This window comes from Aspergillus ruber (assembly GCF_000600275.1).
Source record: "Aspergillus ruber CBS 135680 unplaced genomic scaffold scaffold00012, whole genome shotgun sequence".
Taxonomy (NCBI): Eukaryota; Fungi; Ascomycota; class Eurotiomycetes; order Eurotiales; family Aspergillaceae; genus Aspergillus; species Aspergillus ruber.
The window spans coordinates 112508-134464 of record NW_024467308.1 but is presented as its reverse complement, the minus strand read 5'-3'; the positions used below and the strand labels follow the sequence as shown (position 1 = coordinate 134464).

Genomic DNA, 21957 nt, shown 5'->3' with positions numbered 1-21957 from the left:
CAGACGAGCAGCGAGTTTCGTTGTTCGTCGGGTTCAAAGAGGAAAGTGAGGAGGATTGTCGGGCGAGATCGTGTGCGCTGGACTGCAACGAACCCTGGGCTGTGAGAACAAGGAATCGACGGCCGGGAGTCTAGCAAAGTCAGACAGAAGATCTCCGGGGTTTAACCTGCCCAAAGCACACCGACAAAAGGGACAATGAGGTAGAGTGAGAAAAGTGAAGCTATGAGAGTAGCTCAGGCCGGGAGAGAAAGAAGTCACATCATGTATTACAATACCATCTGTGACAGACCCTGTTTGCTATTCCGCCAATAACAAACGATGCCGGGCCGCATATGCCCCATAGCAGTAGTCCAGACCACAAGACGGGTAACGGTATTACGGCTGCAGGATACAACACTACACAATTGCTTAGTTTAAACTTGGATATAAGCATCGCGTTGAATCCCTCTGGTATTCCTGCTTAGTCTGTACCGGGTGGTGACATTAGAGCGCTACGCGCTGTATGATAAGAAGTGACGAATGCGCACAGTTCCAGCCAGTTCCGGCGACCTGCCCAACCCGGGTTTGATGGTTGATGCTTGGCGCTTTGCACTGCCTCAATGCCTCCTTTTTTCTCCCATTTTTTCATGATTAAACCACCACTTATATTTCTTGATTTAAAATGAGAGACATAGTCTGTCATTCTCCGCTTACTGTTTGTGAAGTACTCTGCATAATCCTGTGTTCAGTCCAGTTCCTCTACGGAATACTTGTACGCACTCTAGCACATAACTTACTCTCTAGGTTCACTGAATATGCTCTGCATTGACACAATCGTTACATAAGCGCCGATCTACACAGCCACCACTAGCGGGACCCACTGAACTTTAATTTGTTCGGGTTACATCCAGCATTTGTACTCCGAATGCACTTTATGCTTGCAAATACCAGAGCACCAACATCGAGAGTACCATTCAATTGTACTCGGAGTACTCTGTACATCAGTCTAAGCCACCCTAGACGAGGACCTGTCATGATACCATTAGCTCAATCAAGAAAAACTTGACTACTGATAAGCATGCGGAAAATATGCGAATGCCTTCATTGAGCTCTATGCATTTCCTGCAGTGCTGTCTAATGCAAGGGTGTTGTATGCCTGATACCGTTTTACATCATTGATGGCTCCTCGCTGTCAGTAGTTTATAGCAACAGAAAGTATCATCAAGGCTTCTTGCTTCTACGCCTAGGATGGAATACATAGTTGCGACTGCCATGACTGGGATCGGGAGGGCGGAAGATGGCATTCCCGTACAGCCGGCGAGCACATACAAGGAGCGTCGTAGGTCTTAGATTAATGATGTCTGTGGCTATGTCAGACTCTCATTGTTGCAGGCATTGCAGGCATTGCACGCCTAACTATAGCAATCAATACGCAGCAGGCGTTGCGTGCAAGGGCTACCCAGCTATGTGGCAAGTAATGCGCGTGGTGGTATTACCAGAACGGTAAGTATTGACAGTCGTGATTGCACATCTCTTCACTGCCATGGAGAGGGAGAGAACCCCGTAGATGCTTTCCACGACTTGAACTTGGTTCCAGGTGACCAGACTACTTGTGAACACGGGCCCATACGCACCAGCATAAGCAGAAATATGGACAGTTAAGCAACACGTCAGTCAGGTTATGCTCGCTATAAGATCCTGCATCCGGAGGCTACTAAAGACGAATCACACACTAGAATATGGATGCTGCGTCTGGCGATTCACTGCTGGCTAATTGTTGAACAAGCAATCAAGCTCAACCTCTGGGACCGTGTTACGTCGGTCAGAGCACGCTGTGCTCTGTAAGCGACCTGGCTCTTGATGTATATCTGGCGCTGATCATCCATGAGTTTTGCCCGGGTTAAAGGCCATGAACAAGTGACATTCAAGCACGGAGTACAACATAGCGCACGTACATAACCATCATTTTCGCATTAAATATCAAGATACCCTCCGGGGATCTCTAACTCCCAAGCGGAACCTTCCATTTCCACTAATCCCACTTACCGCCACCCGAAACCTCCCCTGTTCTATACCCTGTTCGCCATAGCCAAGACCCCAGGTTTCTCTCGGGCACGCATAGTACATGGCCACGGCTGACTGGTTCAGTACTGCCATCCAGTTTTTCCTCATCTTTGTGCGGAGTCCAATTTGGGAAGAAGGTCTGGAACGTCGATGTGGATTTCGGGGTCTGTAACGACTCTGGCTAGATAACGTACACTCGCGGGCAATTTCGTGGTGCAGAAGAGAGATAGATGCCATGATGCTTATTGGATTACCCGACTCAAGGCGTTGGTGTTGGTATATTGGAAAAATAGAATGACATATCTGTAGAAGTATATATTCGAAAGAGAGGACGGTTGGCATCTAATACATACCTCTATATCGGAAGACCAAGAGACCTCGCAAACAAATCAAGTAGAGCATTATCCTCGCGCTCAAAAATATACAACCTCGGCTGCCTAATAATTTGTTCCTTATCCATGCAAGCATAGAGCATCCACCCATGCTGCAGACCAACAAACGAAAGCAACAGAACAGGAAAATGCTCCTCAATCGGGAACCAACGCTCGCCATGGTAGCCAAGTTGCGGCTTTACTATTCTTTTAAAGAGTTTATCGGACTCTTCATCTCTGCTTTTCACTGTTTTGCGCACATGACGGAGACTAACAGTGGATGAGTAGGAAGAGATTGGGAATTTTAGACCCATGCAGTTAGCATCAAATCCAAGTTTATGGAAGGCACCAAAAACTACTAAACTGATTCTGCAGTCCTCCAATCTTCAAAAGATCCAAAACCCCCCTTGCACTACCAGTCGCCCAATCCTCTACATAGTCACAGATACGCATCGCGCATGTCTTTGCATTCCAGTGCAAATCATCAGGTCTATCTTGGTAGACCATAGAACTACGCCCCTCGTCCATCTCACCGGGATTCACAGGGGACTTCTGTAATTCGCTCAGAGACATAGGTTTGGACAAAATTTGTGTTTGTTTCAACGTCTGGATGTTCGAAATCGAATTGAGGTATGTGGAGGTTGTTGAGCGCGCTTGGGTTGTTATGTGATGGCCATCGTCGGCGACGGAGGCTTTGTCTGGGTTTGCGAGCTGGTTACGCAAAACATCGAGGCGGTTTCGCACGATTTGGTTTGTAGAAGCCATTGTGACTATTTAGAAAAGGGGTCTAGCAGAAGATGAAGGGTGCGATGGGACAGTTTCACCAAGCGACGAAGGGTGTTGAGGAGCGGATGAGCCTTGGGCATACTCTGATTGAAGTGTGCGAATAAGAACTACGAAGAGAGATCAGTGCTTCATCATTATACGGTTCGGTCTATTGAAATTCTTCTTCTAAATACCACAACTACGCTGTCAAGTCTGGACGAAGACCTGTGTAAATGTATCATTTCATAGTAGATACAAATCCCGACATAGCAATAGACATCCACCATTCAAAATCCACCTCCGGGTTGCCTATACATCAATTCACCAATCAGACATCTAGTTGCAGATGCAGTAGCTATAACCAAGTTAGTAATTCCGTATCGACTCAGCAGGAAACAGAGAAAGAAAAGGAAGCATACTCCTCGTCATCGCAGTGACCGCCGTGGATGTTACCCAGGGCAACGCACTATTCACATCAGTCAGTATAAGTCCGTTAACGTGCTCGTAGTGGTAAAATCATACGTGGGCAGAGCAGCAGGCAGCGCCACCCTCAATGCCGGCAACACTGCAGGCCTGGCAAGTGGTGCGCTTCTGAAGCTCGGGGCTGGCGAGGGCGTGGCCGGCCAAGAGGGCGACGGTGAAGGTGAGGATGGTAGAGAGCTGCATTTTCCTGGTAGATAGAGAAAGCTGAGGATTTTTTTTTTTCGGAAGTCTTGTAGTGGCCTTGAGTATTGGAGCTGAGGAGGATGGTTGTCGATGAAGACAGACACGATGGGGGTATTTATATTCGAATCTCGACGTCCCCATCCTCCCTATCCCGTGAAAGATGTAGGGTACAAAGTACAGTCGCAGATTGTGAAGCCTCAATCCCAGGCCTCGGGCAAGATGCTAAGTTCGTGTTTCGATTTCGATCATCGTCAGATACGAAGATGGTGGCCTGCGGAGGATGATCGCTATGTAGATCGGGGCCAGCAGGTCAACGGGGAATCGATTTCATGACACTATAAAATGCCCAGCTAACATTAGGAATGACCCTGCATCTCTTGGCGCTAAGGGACGCTTATTTCGATTGGTGAAGATATGTTGTAGATCCCTCGTATTGACGACGGAACAATGTCCCAGCTTGAAGAGTCCCTGACGCGGGATCTCAACATGACAGCCAACGTAGCGGAGCTGGAGTCTTCAGACACACCAGGGTGGTACGTTTCAATGAAATTTAACCAAAATAATGTAGTGTTTCTCCTGCAAATAGCAAACACTAGAATAGTAGAGAGTGGTGAAAGGCGGTCGACTAGCCTCCAATCCTCAGTTCATCCCGTTCACCGTCCCTCAAAACAAACACGTTGCAAAGTACCATGGATGCTTTGCCGGAGGTCAAGGTTTGTCCAGACTAGTACAACACCAATCCTTCACCGTGAACCAGATGGTTGGCGCAGTTTATTCTCGCCAAGCCATTCCGCAGATGCAGCACTCCACCCCAAAGTACGGGAATCTTTCCCGAATTCGCTTGTAGATTCCCATCGCGGTGGCACCGGGATACCAGATTTAGTGGTTTTCCTTCATCCACAAGTTAGGCAACCCAACAGGCAACCTTTTCTAGTATAGCGTCGACGCACTGTACACATTAGCGCCAGGGCAGCGCCAATAAATTCAGTGACTCACAAGAGGGCTGGATGGAAATGTGTCGGACAATTTGTGGATAATTCTGGGCAATCCTGGGACCGTGCCGCTCAATTCTTGATTGTCCAATTGGCATATACCAAAGGTAGACAGGTCGTTTATTCCAATACCAGAAGGTCAATTTCAGCGTAAAATTATGTCCGTATCGTTTGCTTCACGTTCAAGCTGTAGGTCATTGGGGTGAACTTGACATGTCAATTCCTCGTTTGTATCGCCGATTTCTCGCTAGCAGCCTCAATTTCGCGGAGAACGTAGGGTCCATCACCCAATGGCGATAGGCAACAGATCTTCCCGATCCAAATTCGAAAGATCGTCAAAAACTCGTATATAAATCTCGGCATGACTGTCGCGGCCGGATACAGACCGACAATAGCCAGGATTGGCCTTTTGCGGGCCATGAAAGATGCTCGTAGAATGTTCAAAGTCGAATGGCTGTACGGGACACTCCTCCCCTTTGGCCCCTGGGCTCAGCTCTCGCGAGGGTCAGCCACCTGTACGCTGTACACTCGTTAGCGATCGCCAGACAGGGGCACATATTGGGACAGACAAACGAGACAGCATGATATTTCATTTCTGAGGGATATTGATGCCTTTGTGGTGGTCTGCTTGGGTTCGGCTGTCCGAAATGTGGATGGATTCGGATTGGTCCAACATTGGTGGCATTCCGCAAATTTCTTGTTGTAACTGAGGTTCAGGACCTCCAGCGAAATAAAACGGAAGTCTTGGGAGAGAATGTCATTGAGAGAGAAGAAGTGTTGTCAAAATAAACAGGACATTATGAATATAGATGACTAAGGCAAGCACGTCAATATGTCCCCAATTCACTCATTTCCTCTTCCATCTCTGAATGGACGCTGATCTTTTGGGTGAGGTTTTTGGTAACATTAATTGCCCCAGGAGTCTTTGATATTTCTCTAGGTAAGAGTAAGGCATTAGCAAGGGTCTTCGGGAAGCTCTACGATACTCCTGTCTGTACTCACTCCCAAATGGCATCCAACGGTGAGCCTAATTTAAGAAAACACAGCAGTAACGCCTGGTTGAATACCCTCCAATATCTCGCTCAATTCGTTCCAAATCTTTTCCTGTGCTTTGCTGCCATCTTCACTCTTAACGAAAGATGATAGCGCCGCATTTCCCTCTCTACCGTTCGTCATATATGCCCCATGTGTCTCCGGGCCAGCTGCGGCAGCAGCAACAAGCGTACGACTACCAACTTCTGTGGTTCGTGCGAAAATTTTCATGGCAATGCCGATAGCCACCCTCGCAAACGCATTGGACATGTTCTCCCTCTGGAGCGATGAATGGCAAAGACCTGGGTTAAGCATGTTGAGGATAACACCAGAGCCCGCAAGTTTTGGCGCAATCTGACGGGCAACTAGGATCTCTAGTAACTTGGATGCTGGGTAGCGCTCCGGCATGTTGGCGGTTTTCTCATCGCTGAGGGTGTCAAACACAAGGTCGGCTTTCCATTCCTTTAGCTGAACCCACGAGTGCACCTCGCTCGACACGATTGAGACATGAGGTGTAGAAGATGGAATCTCCTTGGCAGTCTCCTTGAGTTTCGGGAGAAGCAACAGAGCAAGGAGGAAAGTGCTGATCACATTGACGGTGATTGTACGCTCATGTCCTTCAGATTTGGTGAATGTAGTCGTCGCAATGCCAGCGTTCTCTACCACAACATCCAGACGGGGAAGAGTGCTGGCGCGCGCTGCGAAAGCCTTCACGGACTCGAAAGAAGCAAGATCTAGTTCCCACACCTCACATACATCGGAGCGACCGGTTGATTCCTCAATGTCCTGCTTTGCCTCTTGGCCAGCGGAGATATTGCGAACCGCAAGAATGATTTTTGCCGCATCGAGACGAGCAAAATGTCGCGCTGCTTCCAATCCGAGTCCGACATTGGAGCCGGTGACAATGATAGTCTGACCGGTAAAAGTCGCGACCGGATATGCAGGGGTTTCGAAGAGTTGGTTGTAAAGGAGGTCCATGGTGTGAGAAGGTGCAATTTATTGGGTAACATGCTCTAGGACCGTAAGCGGGTATTTATATAACGGCTACCATGAGATGCTCGGATTTAATCTAGTAGACTAAGTCCGATTAAGTCCGACATAGCTGCCGCTTCTAACGAATAAAACGAGATTAGGGCAAGTAGAGATCTGACGATCTGATACTCGCACTTGTATGTATATTAGACTTATCAAGTCGAATCAGCGATGTATAGACCTGTCCTTGAAGCGGTATACTACTTGGTAGCAACATTTCATGCATAAATTTTGAACAACTATGTCGAAGCCCTGTTCCTTCATATTGTATCCACTGTTGGATATGCTCGATTGATGATAAGCATAGCTCTTATGCATTCTGGGGGGCCTAAACCCGCCTGTAATAATCAGAAACTGCCAGATACATGCTTGGCTAGAGTATCCTTACTGGTGCGTTATTGTTATCAACGTTAGACCTCTCATTGGTTAAGTGGAAATACCAAACCGTACGTACTCCGTAGTATACAACCGAACACAATGTATATACGAAGTAGGGAAAGTAAATGTGTCTCCGTTTTAAATACTTGTAGGTAAAATTGCCACGGAATTCATACAAAAGGTAATCAGGCAATTGAACTGAACCCCCCGGTGATTACAGAAGCCGCAAAAACACGTTAGTATAGACTGCGGCATAACCGCGGTTATGGGTATTAACCTAGTGCCCACGGCCGCCGCACTAGCATAATTATCGCTTGTTTAACTACTTCGAGACTCCCACATGACACTTATGTAGCTGACAAACCCTTGGTTTCTATCTTGAAATACGTATGTGCCAGATTTTCTAGTACACTTGGTAATTTCTCCTGCTTATTATGATAAATATTTAAGAATAATTTTAAAATAGGGTATTCGATGACACGGTTAGCGGGGCGCCAGAAACGGCTCCCATTGAACAGTCCGTCTGCCGTCCGCCACCGCCTGCCGTGGATGGTTATCCGCCTGCCTGTTGTGGTATGGCCCCTACCATTTTGGGGATAGCGGCCCCCTCACGCCGCTTTCACCATCTGCCAACTGAACTATATAATCCCAGCCTGACCCCCTCCAAGGACGACGCACTTCCTCTTCTCTTTTCTTCCTTTCCATCCTTTCTACCTGGTGCATTGCCCCCCTGGCCCCCACGAAGGATGCCGCGTTATCCGATGAAATTGCACTCTTTCGGTAAGGCGCTCGCTTCATTTCTCCCTGTTCATCATCCCCTCCTCTACGGAGTCGCCGATGTGTCGTCTGACCCAGTTCCGAAAATTTGTAGCTGCCTTGTTGGCTTCAATGACCAATTCTCTTCTCTGCTGGTGACGCTTTCTTGACAATCATCAAAGCACGCCAGCCCCAGATTTCCCCTCTACCATCTCTTTCAACAATGGTAATCCGTTGTTGTGACAGCAATTGATACCCAATTTTCAATATTTGACTGTCTTCAGTCTTTCAGCCTCTCCTCTGTGACCAGTTCCATTTGCTCTATCAACCGCACAACCTGAAACAGACTTTACAGCCTCGTTGCTATAGTTGGCACCATTCGCACCAATCTTGTCCAACCATTCGATGATCACTTGGGTGCATTGGACTACTGCATTCCTGCCATGCTTGCCATCGAATAGCGAAAATACCGCACCCCCTCTTCCCCTTTTCCTTGCGACCTGGACCGGGTCCACCAGCATGCATTCAGTCATTTGTATGTTGGAGGCGCAGCCCCTGCATTCGCTTGCAACTGTTGGCTATGAGAAGTTCTGGGCTCTTGAGCGCGAATGACCTGTCCAGTGATTTCTTTTTTTGGCCCGGGAGGGGAAGACAAACACGTCAGCAACTGAATCTTTTTCATGGCCTGCATGGATAAGGGAGGAGAAAACAGACATGGCACGGAGGGATCGAGGTCGCCCAGGTTGAAGGTTGGAGGTATAAGAAGTGACTGACCCTGGGACTGGAGATGCCGTGATATCCACTCCAAAAACACACATTCCCATTCCCTCTCCCTGAACTGTTCTCATTTCTCATTCCATTCACTTTGTTGCTTGCTGAGGATGTTCCAATCCGCATTCCACGTTGACAACTTCAAACCTTGGAATCCCCGTCCAGCCAAACGCCCCAAGTCACACTATATCCACCAGACCCCAAATCCTCTTAGATACCCAGATTCTGTCTGTCTCCAGCAGCTCCTCTCCTTCCAAACACAAAAGTCCCTCCACACCATGTTTGCTCCCTGTACATAATTCCAAACACCATCTCCTTCCGGCGCGGCCACCAGCTGAAGTTTGTGTACCTCCAAATGCAAATTCCCGGTCAAAAACCCCACAGAGCCCTCGACCTCCAACAAGTGGAGCATCCTCAGTGTCCAACTCGTTGCATATGAATGATTCCGACTGCCGCACAACGCACTCATCCGTTGAGGAAAGTGACACCTGCCACACCAGTCCGGGTTTACTAGGCGACATCGAACACCCTACTGCTGATGCTCCTATTGAACCACTCTCCTTTGAGATCTGAATTCAAATGATAGACAGATTAAAGAGAAGGAAAAAAAAGAACAACAGCGAAAACTAGTCAGACCAAATCAAATTTACCGCATTCTTGGATTATCTCCAGACCGAAGGATTTAAATGATAAATAATCGCTTCCCCCACTCAGCCGGTGGCAAGCCCCAAGCCAAGTTAATAATTCAGCAACAGCCACTCATTAAGCGCCCTGTCTAGTGGGCGAGAATACCTCAACTTGTGCTGAGACGGCTCTAGTTCTGTCTATAGACCGAGAATATATTATGAACTAACTTTTCCCCTCTTAGATAGGCGGCAGCTGCTCACTCTTCCTCTACGATAGAGATAGGCTTCTATCCATATAAACGGAACGCGAAACAGACTAACAACATCTTTCTTCAGCAAGCGCTTTCGGACTCTTCGCCCTGTCCGAAATGTTATTACAATTATCAAAAGCCTAATCTGAGCATAGCATACCTAGGTACAGCTTTTAGATCAATTCTAGTTGGCTCTCTAGAAACTTTTAGATTACCAAGGTAACTAATAGTAACAAAGTCGGCCTAAAAGTTGATTGCTCTGGCTGACTACGCTTGAACGACAGACTGCTTCTTTTTTTCTACTAGCTGATTTTTAGATTGCGGGCCCGGTAGTTCTGACAATCCGGCATGGATCGGTATATATGAAGTCTAGACCTTTTAGGCTCAGTTATATTTGTCAACGTCGCCTATCTACCAATATACCTGATCTGGCGAACGACAAGTAAATTGCCTGAAAGAACCCCCTTTTGATTGACTATTGCATGGTATTTAATTAGGTATTGTAACTAAGTAATGTACAATAGATGAAGGGTCATCTAATCCATCAGTAAAGGAGTATGTTATCAGCGTAGGGGCAAGATACTCTGTGATCTAGGCGTATAACTTGTCCAAAGAAGGCTGCCTTGCTTCTGATGGGGTGAAACTGCAATGTCCCTTTGGGCCATCGCTTTCATCGTCATCATCATCCCCGCTGTCCAATGACCATGGCAGATCGGTCTCTCCCCACATCAGCTCACCGTGCGTCACGGTGTCTGTACGAACGTTCTCGCGCAGATGGCAGGCTGCGCTTATAGCAGCACTGCAAGTTCCCGCGAGAGGTATTGCTGACTTGAGTCTCCGGAATGACACACCAATAATCATGATACCCAGGACACCGAGAAGGGCACCAGCGCATATTAAAGGCATATATGAGATCGCTGGTGCGCTTTCCTTCTGTGCGTACAGTAGATTGCCGTCTGTATCGTAAGGAAAAGCCAGAACAAAATAGATCCCCTGCGAGACAAGCCAATGGAGTATTGTGAACAGGGCCATCGCTGGAAGTCCGTAACGATATGGGATAGATAGCCAATAGGTTGAACGCTGCTTGCTACCCTCAACAGGCCAAGTGACGCGAAGTGGCTTCCTGTTAACCCCATAAGAGCTGTACTCCGCACTCAATAGCATCTTTGTAAGAAGACTATTATAGAAATAATAGCAGAGCGTGACTACCAATTGGGCGCTATTCGCAATCACCACACCTTGCAGTTCTGGAGAGTTTTGAAGAGTACCAGCACGTTGTCTTGCCATGGAATCTAAGTCCCATATCGCTTGCCATGTAAGTTGATCGGTCATTAAGCTACCGCCTGGGTTTATACCAAAGACCGGGAGTGGTATGACAGTAGCAGCCACCATGCAGGTAAGGACGCTTAATTTTGTTTAGCTTCTAGGAATTCAAGTTGCGTATCGGGTTCAAGAGGCTCACATCAACACAGTTAGAAACCAATGCATTGGACTAGATGCTCTTCTCCATTGCTGAGGCCTGGTGAGACGTTGATATCTCACGGACTGCCGTTGTGGTTCCTGTCCTTTCGGACATGTTATCCAGTTCCTCTTTTTGATGCTGTCCAGCGATGCCCAACACATGCCTTTCGTAGTCTCATCTGGGTCCTCCAGGAACGAAACTATCGCATCACCTGTGGTGAGGAGAGGGCTTGATCGAGATTTATGAATTCGGGCGGCCAAGAAGATCGCAATAACTTTGACGAAGGTAGCAACAATAACGATAGCAGCAATAACAGGGCTGTAAAACAGATGGCAATTGCTTTTCCCCTCGAATGCCAGGCACTCTGTTACGTGAATTGTGTCGTTTAAGGCAAAGGAATTATCGTGGGGTATACATTCATGATCCTGTATGTTTTTTGGATCCGAATTCACAAACGGAGTGGCCCAAACTTGGCCGGGGACGACCACGCCCTCGATTCTAAGGACAGACTCAGCTCCCCCATCGCTCATACTTCGGTTGCTCGTCAGAAAAATTATCCCTTTGTAGCCGGATTGGCTATTGGTCTCTGTTTTTTTGTGGCATTTCTCGGCGGAGATCCTCTCACTCTTTGATCCTTCAATCTGAAGAATTTGTTGGTCCCAGTCGAATCTTCTTTCATCTAAAAATGAACTTGCACCCGTTTTTCTCTCCGCAGCTATCCCAAAACAATCCTGTAAGGCGGGAGTCGTGAGATTTCGCACGTCTTCAAGCGTAAAATCATGTGGAGCGACGAAGGACCAGTAATTATTGTAACTTAGGCTCTTAAACACGAGTGAGTTATAACTAAGGCGACATTAGCACACTGTAAATAGAACAATAGGCATACCTCTGTACATTAGATGAAACGGCGTGGCAGTAAGTAGCAAGACTATCCATAGACCGAGTCGGGCATACGGTATAGCGAAGAGGTTTCTAAAACTAGAACCTCCAACGTCAAGCCAGCGACGTTTTGCGTGGGCAATGTTAATTTCATCTCTTGTTGGGGCGACAAGAGTCTGCATGCAGTAATTGCTCGTTGCAAGAGTGCAGGTGCTGATAATGTTGATTATGATGTGGAGACCTGTGTTCCACCGACCTGCCACGTCACAAGAACCGTCATATATCATTTTTAAATTCGAGGATCCCCCTGTTCCCGGGAATTTGGACGATAATCCGCCAGCCGCGGAAACAAATATGACATTTGATAGTAGGAGGCCGGCAGTCGCGTATCCACAGAGGTATACACCTTTAACCCAGGAGGGACTTGATTTGTTTTTTTCCAAAACATGTGCTGGAATATCTCTGTGTTCGTCGGTAGTAGCTGTTGCTTCACCTAGTATAGGAGTGACAAGAGTCTGATCTTGGACGGTCCGCTCTTTTGTCATGGTTTTCGAGACGGAAGACAGCGACTGTTGGCTGGGAAGTACGAGGAGCCCGGTATCGTGTGGATCACTATCTGCTGCCCCATCGTAGCGCTGAGAAGGGGCTAGAGAACGAGCCCATGCCCATATGTTGCGTACTTCGCGCTTCCCCGGCAAGGGAATGGGGTTTTTCATTGCGAAACACTGGAAGGATAAATTATGCTGAGAGTTGAAGGTGGGGGATGGGGGATCTTCTATTTATTTTCAGCCCTTTTGGCAAAGACTCGTGATTCGCACGTTTTATTGTGGCTGTACGCTCGATCAACCAACCCATTTTGTAAATGATCGCCTTGTCACCAGGGTGTCTCGGCTCGTTGGTGCTCAAGTATTTCTTCTTGTCCAAATATCTACCAAGATAATTGCGGAGCTACGCAGAGATACGGCTGAGGGCTGCCTTAGACATTATTTTACAGAGGAGAATGCAAACTATGGGAAGAATACGAGCAAAAAGATTCATATAGAGTACCGTCACTGGTGATTCTCAAATGCCAATCTCATCTCCGTTATAGTCAGTCTTCAAAGCTGTCAGCGTTTCAGAAGCCTTTTCCACAACCCACTAGTCAGCTGTTGATTGACTTTCCACCTAAAAAGGGTGTTCCATTCGATCCCGCAGTTGATTGCCTCCTGGGACGGGTAGGATACCTTCTAGTGGTAGCAGAGGTTGCTGTTTGGGTGGCTTCGTGCTGTGCTGCCAAGTATAATTCCTGGGAGCTGCGGAGTTGAATGATCTTGGTCAATGGATCATGATCGACGTCTTCCACCAAGGAGATGCACGGGAAGACATTGAGAAGAAAAAAGCCATGAAGCTCTTGTGCCACCAGCGTTGTGTTTTTGCCAGCAGAAGGGAAGCGATCCCATTCATTATCGTCGGGATCAATAGGATCGAAGTCTACCTCGAACTTCTTTTGCGATTGCTGAATAGGAAGCCAAACTTCGGCTGCGTTTTGAACTACTGTTTTGACCTTTGTACAAAATAGATCGTGCTGCGCTTCGGGAAAGAGACTGCCCGCACATTCCCAAATTGCAAATGTGTCGCCTATCTCTGCTTTGACAGCTTCCAAACAGAGCCTCCTGCGTCGCTCTATGAATACAAAGCTCGTCACCAGCATAATCCACTTTATGCATATGCCGCTATCAATTGGGGCTCTCATGCGCGACCAGCCTCTGCCAAAGTTAAGAAAATAGTGTTCATATGTCTCCTGCATCATTCTTATACCCATTTTCAAGTAGTAATAGACCCTAGAGTTGCATTCGGCGCGGTTTGGCGCGGATGGAGGGTGCCCTCCATCCACGCCGCGTGGATTTTGGATGCTCAAGCTTGGATCCGCATCCGCGCCAAAATCCGCGCGGATTGGCGTGGATTGTGCGGCTTCGCTGTGCCACTCTAGTGGAGGATGTGGATACTGTGGTACTAAGCCTGGCCGGACCGACACCTCAGTTTCAACCCTACCGAGCAAAAAATCTTCGCGTCTTGGCTTGTTTCACATTTTCCATCCAACGTCCAAGGAGGCTTCCAATTGCCTGTGTGACATAGGGTTTTCATTGGCCAACAGACCTTATTGCCGTTTTTTCCTGAATGAGATGACGTCTGATAGCTAAAAGGAAATAAGAAGCAAATTATCATCAAAGACCTCAAGGTTTAAAAGTATAGAAAGTCCTCGCAGAGACTGCAGTATGTCAAGTCAAGCACACAAGTTGACTGTGATGTTGATTTGGTTTATTGACAAGTGGATGCTATTCCACAGCATCAGGTCAGTACTAAGTGAACCTGGATATGGAGATTTAACTGAGAATTGACTCCCTTGCTTGAGCGCTTTGATAGCCACAGTTGAAGAAACTTTGGAGAGAAAATCAAATGCATCTGAATTGACAGGCCAATGATCCAGGTTGTCGACTCCAAGCATCCCGTCATTCTTATCATATGTCTGCGTTAAAGTCACGGGCTCAACTAAGAGGCAACGAAAAAGAGTTCGATTGGCCTAATAGGCAGAAATAAACGAGACTCTTCAAATTGGAGAGGGAAGAGAAAAAGACAAAACGCCAGGCCATTCAGCCAACTAATATACATGAAGGGAACAGGTCCATGGCAGCGGATAGAAATGAATAGAACTAGGGGATGAGACATGGCGAAGCGGTAAACGGATAGAGGCAGTCAACGAGTGCTACGCTGGGTAGGAGCAGTCAAACGAGCAGAGATAGTATCCGGGTGGCTGCTGCCAGGAAGCTGAGGTTGCAAACGAGGCATAGGGTAGCTGTATAGGCACGCCGCGTCAGCGCCGTGACAGCTAGTAAGACCTACCCTCTTGCTCTATTAATTTTTGAGAGTGTTGAGAGCGAACTGGTGACATAGTGGGTGGTTGAAGAAGGAAGGTCTAATTAATTGACGCGTTTTATGCTAGCTGCGTAGCTCGATGGTGTGCGCAGCTGGGTAGTGGACTACGTTACTTATAAATCTCGTTTATTCTACTCCGTACTGGGCTTAGGACAGCCGTATATCGATATGCATCTATGATCTGCCCACCCCCTGCCGGTTAGGGGATCCATAAGCTGGCATTAGTGTTGGTGTTTGGTATACGGAGTATACAGTTCGGCATTGAAATAAGTGGGTTGAATGGCCATATATAGATGGAGACTGGGTGCAGCCGTGTACAGTGTAACAGTCCTTTTTTTCCCCTTCTTTTTTGCATATGCTTGCTTCCATGATGCATGATACTAGTCAAGTTCCATGCTGTTACCTGTGTCCCGCAATTTCGGCTCTCTTGTTCATCTATACAGTCATGGGCACCGTCAATCTACCTCCTTAACCCTAAGACACTTCATCCTCGTCGCACAGAAACAACCGCAGTATTGCCTTGGCAACCTCAACGCCGTCGTGCTCCAGATGTGCCGTCTCGGCCGCCCGATCCGCATGCTCAAGGTCCTTGATCCCGCCACGATCCACCCTTATCTGGATCTGTCGTTTCACCATGTCCTCGTCAAACGCCAAATGCGCTTGGGTAGTAAACAGCCGGTCCTGGATGTACAGTCCCTGAACAGGTGTATGCTCACTGCGGCCCCAGCACGCTACCTCGGTGTCCGGGGAGAGTAGGTCGGGCCCTGCAGACGCAGCAGTGGGCAGCGTGACAACCTGGTCCTGGTGCATCTGGTGCAGGTGGACGTGGTCCTCGCGCGTGCCGAAGAGGCGCCGGCCGACGGGCGTGAGCGTGATGCGGCAGTGACCTAGTTCCCAGTCTTGCGAAGGCGCGGGCCCAACAGAGCCGCCGAGGAGGCGGGCGAGGAGCTGGTGGCCGAAGCAGACGCCCACGAAGTGGAAGTCTGGGCGTCTGATCCAGAGAGCCTTGAGGAGCTCCAGCAGCTCCAGGATCCATTGGTTGTTCGCGTGCGCATCGTACATGCTGCCCGTGATGAGCAGCCCGTCAAAGCTGTCGAGTTCTTGCACGGTTGGGACGCGGCCGCCTTGTTCGGACACGACAAAGACTTGGTCCGTCTCCACGCTCAGAGGCGGATGATGGGCGCGTCCAGCTTGGGCAAAGTGCGCGTGGACAATCCGGCCAAAGGAGCCGCGCTCCGAGTATGTGTCTGGGTGAGGCTTGTCGGTCTCGAGGACCATCAGGCGTATGACGGGCGCCGATGGCGTGGGTTTGTAGGTCTGATCCATGCTGTATAGATACTTGCCTGCTGATATGGTGGTGGCCGAAAATCTAGCAACTTGGTTGTGTCCGAGGAGAAAGAATTGAATGCGACACGGCGCACGGCGTCGTCGCAGGCTGCAGCTTTACCTGCAAATGCCACGTGAATAATGAAACCATCAAGGCATAAGGCATGGATGACTCTTCGCCTTGACGTCAGTCTGGCTGGAAGGTGGCACTGTGGACTGTCCGGTGCCTGTATGGTGGAGACCGTTTGGCAGAAAGACCCCTGGGGATGAATGACATCATCATTTCTGCGCTTTCGTGAATCGTAAATCGTGCGGCAATGAGATCTGTTGGCCAATGAAAAAGCCATGTCACACAGCCAATTGGAAACCTGCTTGGACGTTGGGTGGGGAGTGTGAAACAACCCAAGAAGCGAAGGATGAGGCGGTGCGAGACTAATCATCCAGTTACTCGCCGATCGGGTGAGATTCTGCCCCATCACCCGGCCCTTACCTCCCCACCGGGTGAGTTCAGGGCGGCACTGCTCACCTACTACACAACAAGAAGGGCAGGCGTCAGGGTGCTCGTAGATTTTTGCTCGGTAGGGTTGAAACTGAGGTATCGGTCCGGCCAGGCTTAGTACCACAGTATCCAATCCTCCACATTCATCACAAGTTCCCTACTGGTCTTCAAGGATCTCCATTTGTTAGTACCGCTTAATGTAACATACCATACATTGATTTTAATATAACTAGTTCTCATCATGGAAACGGTCAATTTTTATGATTATGTTGAGAATGATCATATATTGATCAATGACCTTGTTGGTTTGAACCTTGATTCATCTACTGTACCAGATTCCATGTCTGAATCCAGTTTATATGATGAACAAAATGAGCAAATTTTACATGATCGGAATACTGCAACACACAGTGTTACCCCACCAAATCAGGTACAAATATATATATATATATATATATCTGCACCCAGTTTTTACTAGATAAGTTATTGTTGTGACGGTTAGCGCCAGAAACGGTTCCCATTGAACTACGCTTCTGCTGGTCCATACCGCCTGCCGTCCATGGGAACACCATTGTCCTTTGCGGTATGGCGCTTACTGCATCAAGGATAGCGCCGCCTCAACGCATCCGTTGCATCTATAAAAGCCTAACATCTCTCCCTCGAAGGAGTACGCACTTTCTCTTCCTTTTACCCACCTCCCGTCTGTCTTGCGCGGTGCACTGCCCCCTTACCATGATGCCGCGTTACTCGACGATTGTCCCTTTCCAGTATGGCACTGTCTAATCCCCTCGGGGTGGTCGACGGGTCATCTGAACGATTGAGACATTAAGACCTTTGTCACTCTTGCTTATTGGAAATTGAGCTATCCACTTCACCCTGATGCTTCCATGTCCCTGCCCTCTTCCCAATCACCTGTTCTCAAAATATACCCCTAAACATCCCTATTTTAAAAAAAATATACCTCCTACCTTTCACATGAACAGCTTCAAGCCGTGGGCTCGCCCTCACAGAAAGCCATTCTCACCATACAAATCACTCAATCCATACACCCCAAGAACCCAAAATCCCCTCGCCCCAAGCCTTGTCATGATTCCCTTCCAAGCACTTTGCCACTTCCCAAGCATCACCTCCCGGCACAACCACCAGCCGAAGTTTGCGTGCATATCGGTGCTGTCACGGGCTCAGACCAGTAGATACTAATGAAATGATATTTCTATCTAAGCCAGTGTAGCCATCGACTAGAATATCGAATCTGGAGAAGGAAAGGGAAGAAGAGGCAAGTCTATTTACACGAAGAAGTCCTATATGGTTGTCTGTGGTCTCGCTAAGCAGCTTGTTTGTCCTGATTGCTTACAAGGTATTATTTGCCGTGTTGATGAGTTGGAGTTGTGACTGTATATCCTAGAGGTACAGTTTGATATGAAGCTGGGAGGGACCATGGCGAAAAACTTCCCTTTCACCTTCGATCCGATCACCACGAATCTAAACAAGACACCGTAGAGCCCCAGCTCGCTCCGGGAGCTCCCAGGGTGTCACCTGATTACTCTCGGAGCATCCCAGAGTAGTAGTCTAAGAAGCAGGTGGTAGTCCAAATCACTCTGAGACTGCTATTTTATCAATTTTTGGGCTGATGCTGCTCGCCAATTAACTGTTCCAGTGTCAGTGTGGAGAGATATTGAAGTGGGATTCGAAGAATCGGAGGTATCAACGATCCACGATTAGACGAGGTCTTATCAAAGAGGGCGATATATTTTTGCCGTATACGACAGTCAGAGTACTTGAGTGCTTGTTTATCTAAAACCGATATAACTCTATAATAGGAAAAGGGTCAGCCCCAAAAACACAGCGAGCTCTGTATTGTATGCTAACTTATCACTATCTCACAAATGGTCACTATGAACAGCGCTACCATCAAATCCACACTAATCGCCCGAGGAGCAGAACTAGTAACATCATTTCCTGTCAATATCGAGAACTCCAGGAGACTCGTAACATTGACCTTTGAGACAACCGCGGCAGAGATTGATACATATCTCGGCTCCGCAGGACATTATGTAGACGCATTTTCTGTTAGACTTTAGCGGCAGGGAAATGATTCAATCATTTTCCCTTCTTTTTATGGGAAGTAAAGCTAAGTGAAAGATAATGGGGTAATAGTTGTGTCAAAATAAATATTGCACAACTTTTACGACATGCTCTGATAATATAAGACCCGGTCTCAGGAAAAGAAAATGGCACTCATCTTGGATTCTATTCTTAATCCACTGCTTTGAAATATTATTTTAACCCATCAGCAATGAAGAAGAATATTCTTGTATATTTCTATATACTATGCCACGTTACTGGTGCAGTCAATATAAGGCAGACTGCTGGTGAAGATGCCCAGCTGAGCCCTGAACCCAGCAGTGGCACAATTCCAAATACCGCCGAGGATACAACTGCCTTGCTCAATAATATGATTGACACTGGGCCTTTGGATGAATCAAGCTGTGTATATGCAAACAGCTCAGTCAACCCAGTTTGCATAGAGAAACTCAACACTTCGGAACCACTTCTAGCCCAACCCAGCGAGATACAATTGCAAGATAAATCTTTGTTCTTGGATATCTTGAATGCAACTGATTCGGAAAGCCCATTGGACGAAGCCACAACAGAGATTGCACGTGTCGCCGGCCTTGATATCAAACACATTGACAACCAAGCACAGAATGATGCTCATGTAACCGACCTCACGAATATTACACTCCCAGATCCTTCGCATCTGCAAGGCAGAGATTTGTCGGCCACAGATTGGACGAGGGTTGCGGAAGCCAGGGCGCGTGAAAAACTTTACGTAAATTTGGCCCGGCTTCTCCAGATATACAATGCTCCAGCGATAGTTGTTTCGAATCTCAATGGTCTTGGAGTGTGCGATGAGATGAACCGATCAATGATTGATACTTGCAAACAGGATGTCAGAACGCAAGTTGCCAATTGCAAGCAAAGAACCAGAGATTCCATTGCACAGTGCAAAGATGACGTGGGAAGAAAAATTGATGCTTGCAAGAAGCGATACTCCAAGTGGGACCCTCGGAAGCTTTCCTGTGAACCACAGAGGCCGAAACTTCTGACTGAGTGCGAAATCAGGAGATTGAATGTACCATTTTGTGAGTTTGACAGACTGAATGCAGCCTGCTGTGAGGGCACTCGACCACAAGCTCAGTCCATGTGTTATGCCGGGCTCTCTGCCTCGGAAATTGAAAAGCAATCGCAATCTGTGCAGTAAAAATGTGCCATCATTGTTGCGATAGCCAAGTCTGCCACCAAATCCTATCTCTCCGGCCAGGTTGTTGGAATTTTAAGTCAAATCAAAACAGTGAGAGAGATTCAACAAGGAACTGAGCTGGTTCAAAGACTTCAAAGGGCTCAGAGAGATCATCAATCTTTTGCGCAAGGAGTCACGGCAGTGACTGAAGGCCGAATCAAGGATGCAGAGCAAATGCTTGGTATTTTCAGATCTCAACTTCCATCCCCGGTCAGCGATACCGTTGATTGGGGTAATGCTGCCCAAGCCCTAACAAGCAAGAAGACCAATGAGCTGCTAAAAGCTGCTTGTGGCGCAGTTGCCGATATTCAGGTGATATCGAAGGCCGTTGACCAGATCGAAGAGTTGAAAGCAGTCCAGAGGAATCTCCTCTCAATCCAATCGGCAGCAGGAAAGTGTACCTGGAAAACACAGCTTAACCCGGAGAATTTTAGGGGATTCAACTACCTGACGTCTGAAACACAGGTTAACGCGGCTGTGGTTGAGTACGAGCGGACCATTGGGCTGGGCTGCGCGAGTTTGCGCAGTGTCGAGCCGTGTTTGATCGGGTAACCAGAGTCATCAACATGAAATTTTGAGTCCTACAGTAATTGAAAAGGGTGAAAAGGGAAAGGGTGGAATTAGAGGGAGGAAGGATGAGACTTCCCAATGGTGTTTTCAGAGATAGATCGAACTAAGCGAAAGCCCGTGTTAAAGTGAGGTTAGCACCTCCATAAATCTATTTATTAATCCTCTCAATATTGAAGCAAACCAAACCCATGGATCTATAGCTCTCTGACAGGGCATATCAATGTATAATGGCCCTTATATTGCCATCACTTCACCGTGATGGTTCTTGCATCGTCTCTTTCTCTCAACCTTTACATCCCCTCATCGGTTTTCTCCCCTTGAATCAATCAGCTTGGTATTTGCTAGTTTAATTATTCAGCATAGATTCTGCATTTATTTGTTGTATCTCTAATAATGATTAATGTCATCTTGAGACGGTGACAATTCTAGACGTTGTTATACTTGCCCTCTTCCTGTCATTGTCCCTTTATAAACTACGACCATATATTCAATCAGGGACCTAACGTGACCCACATGCGAATGTCACACACGGGCGAATGTCACACGAAATCGCTCCGCCGCGACTTTAACCCCAATATTTCCACCAACGCACATAAATTCCATTAAAATTACCCAGAATCGCCTTCCTCAGACATCTCTACTATTATCTGACAGGAATGTGCATTGTGTCTGGCTTTTCTGCAATTGCCACAGTGCTGTGCGCGTGTCTCGGTCCGCAGTTGCTGACCAGCCCCATTGCATGTTTCCTCCTTCAGTTGTACCTCAACCTCCATTTGATCCCCTAATTCTTGAGCTTCCTGTATAGAAAGTGACCCTCCTTTCCTTAGACGTGTTTTTTTAGCCCTCCGGCGTTTGCTAAGGGCCTCATTTGCCGCCCGAAGTTCACGAATCTCTGCTTCCATCAAATCCATCTTATGCATTATCTTCGTTGTGCCTTTCGCGAGGATGTCAACAGCATTCAGAATTGATGATGGAGAGCTATCTTGGTGACGAGAGATTCGGTTTTTGATAAGGTTTGTCTGGGATGACGCCTCAATTGGGTTATTTGGTGTTTTAGAAACCCAGCTATGGGAACTAGTCGGCCGCGAATTCGACGGTGTTGGCGTTTTAAATTGGACATCAAGCTTAGATATTACCCTTTCAGGGTCGAAAGGGATAAGGCCAGCCCCTTGAAAGCCACCTTTGATATTTTTTTCTGTCATGGTGGCTTGGTATGCGGTGTAAAATGCAGGAAAGAAATCTTCTTTAGTGATATGGGTGACACGCGCCCGCATAAGCCCTTCAATATGCTTACCATAAGCAATCTTCAAGGGACTAAAGT

General features: G+C 47.6%; 6 protein-coding genes across 6 annotated transcripts; 1 reads left to right on the top strand and 5 right to left on the bottom strand.

Moving 5' to 3' along the window:
• Positions 1-3515: 3515 nt before the first annotated feature.
• On the bottom strand, positions 3516-3845 carry EURHEDRAFT_377391 (uncharacterized protein; the record flags this gene model as incomplete). The annotated part of the gene is made up of 3 exons (XM_040778960.1): positions 3516-3534; positions 3599-3645; positions 3702-3845. The coding sequence occupies 3 exons, from the start codon at positions 3843-3845 to the stop codon at positions 3516-3518; spliced, it is 210 nt and encodes a 69-aa protein (XP_040638991.1).
• Positions 3846-5412: 1567 nt separating this feature from the next.
• EURHEDRAFT_412119 (NAD(P)-binding protein) lies at positions 5413-6867 on the bottom strand. The gene has a single exon (XM_040781819.1). It carries the CDS (start codon positions 6845-6847, stop codon positions 5870-5872), a length of 978 nt encoding a protein of 325 aa, XP_040638990.1. The 5' UTR covers positions 6848-6867; the 3' UTR covers positions 5413-5869.
• A 3187-nt stretch (positions 6868-10054) lies between these two features.
• Positions 10055-12756, bottom strand: EURHEDRAFT_412115 (uncharacterized protein). The gene is made up of 3 exons (XM_040781818.1): positions 12040-12756; positions 11146-11988; positions 10055-11088 (listed from the first exon to the last, which is right to left on the bottom strand). Exons 1-3 carry the CDS (start codon positions 12738-12740, stop codon positions 10275-10277), a joined length of 2358 nt encoding a protein of 785 aa, XP_040638989.1. The 5' UTR covers positions 12741-12756; the 3' UTR covers positions 10055-10274.
• A 385-nt stretch (positions 12757-13141) lies between these two features.
• On the bottom strand, positions 13142-13825 carry EURHEDRAFT_523068 (uncharacterized protein; the record flags this gene model as incomplete). The annotated part of the gene is made up of 1 exon (XM_040786883.1): positions 13142-13825. One exon carries the CDS (start codon positions 13823-13825, stop codon positions 13166-13168), a length of 660 nt encoding a protein of 219 aa, XP_040638988.1. The 3' UTR covers positions 13142-13165.
• A 1232-nt stretch (positions 13826-15057) lies between these two features.
• Positions 15058-16503, bottom strand: EURHEDRAFT_412114 (type 1 glutamine amidotransferase). Its single transcript, XM_040781817.1, has one exon. It carries the CDS (start codon positions 16261-16263, stop codon positions 15412-15414), a length of 852 nt encoding a protein of 283 aa, XP_040638987.1. The 5' UTR covers positions 16264-16503; the 3' UTR covers positions 15058-15411.
• Positions 16504-19058: 2555 nt separating this feature from the next.
• Positions 19059-20618, top strand: EURHEDRAFT_402500 (uncharacterized protein; the record flags this gene model as incomplete). The annotated part of the gene is made up of 2 exons (XM_040780143.1): positions 19059-19908; positions 20053-20618. The coding sequence occupies 2 exons, from the start codon at positions 19059-19061 to the stop codon at positions 20616-20618; spliced, it is 1416 nt and encodes a 471-aa protein (XP_040638986.1).
• Between the last annotated feature and the right edge of the window lie 1339 nt (positions 20619-21957).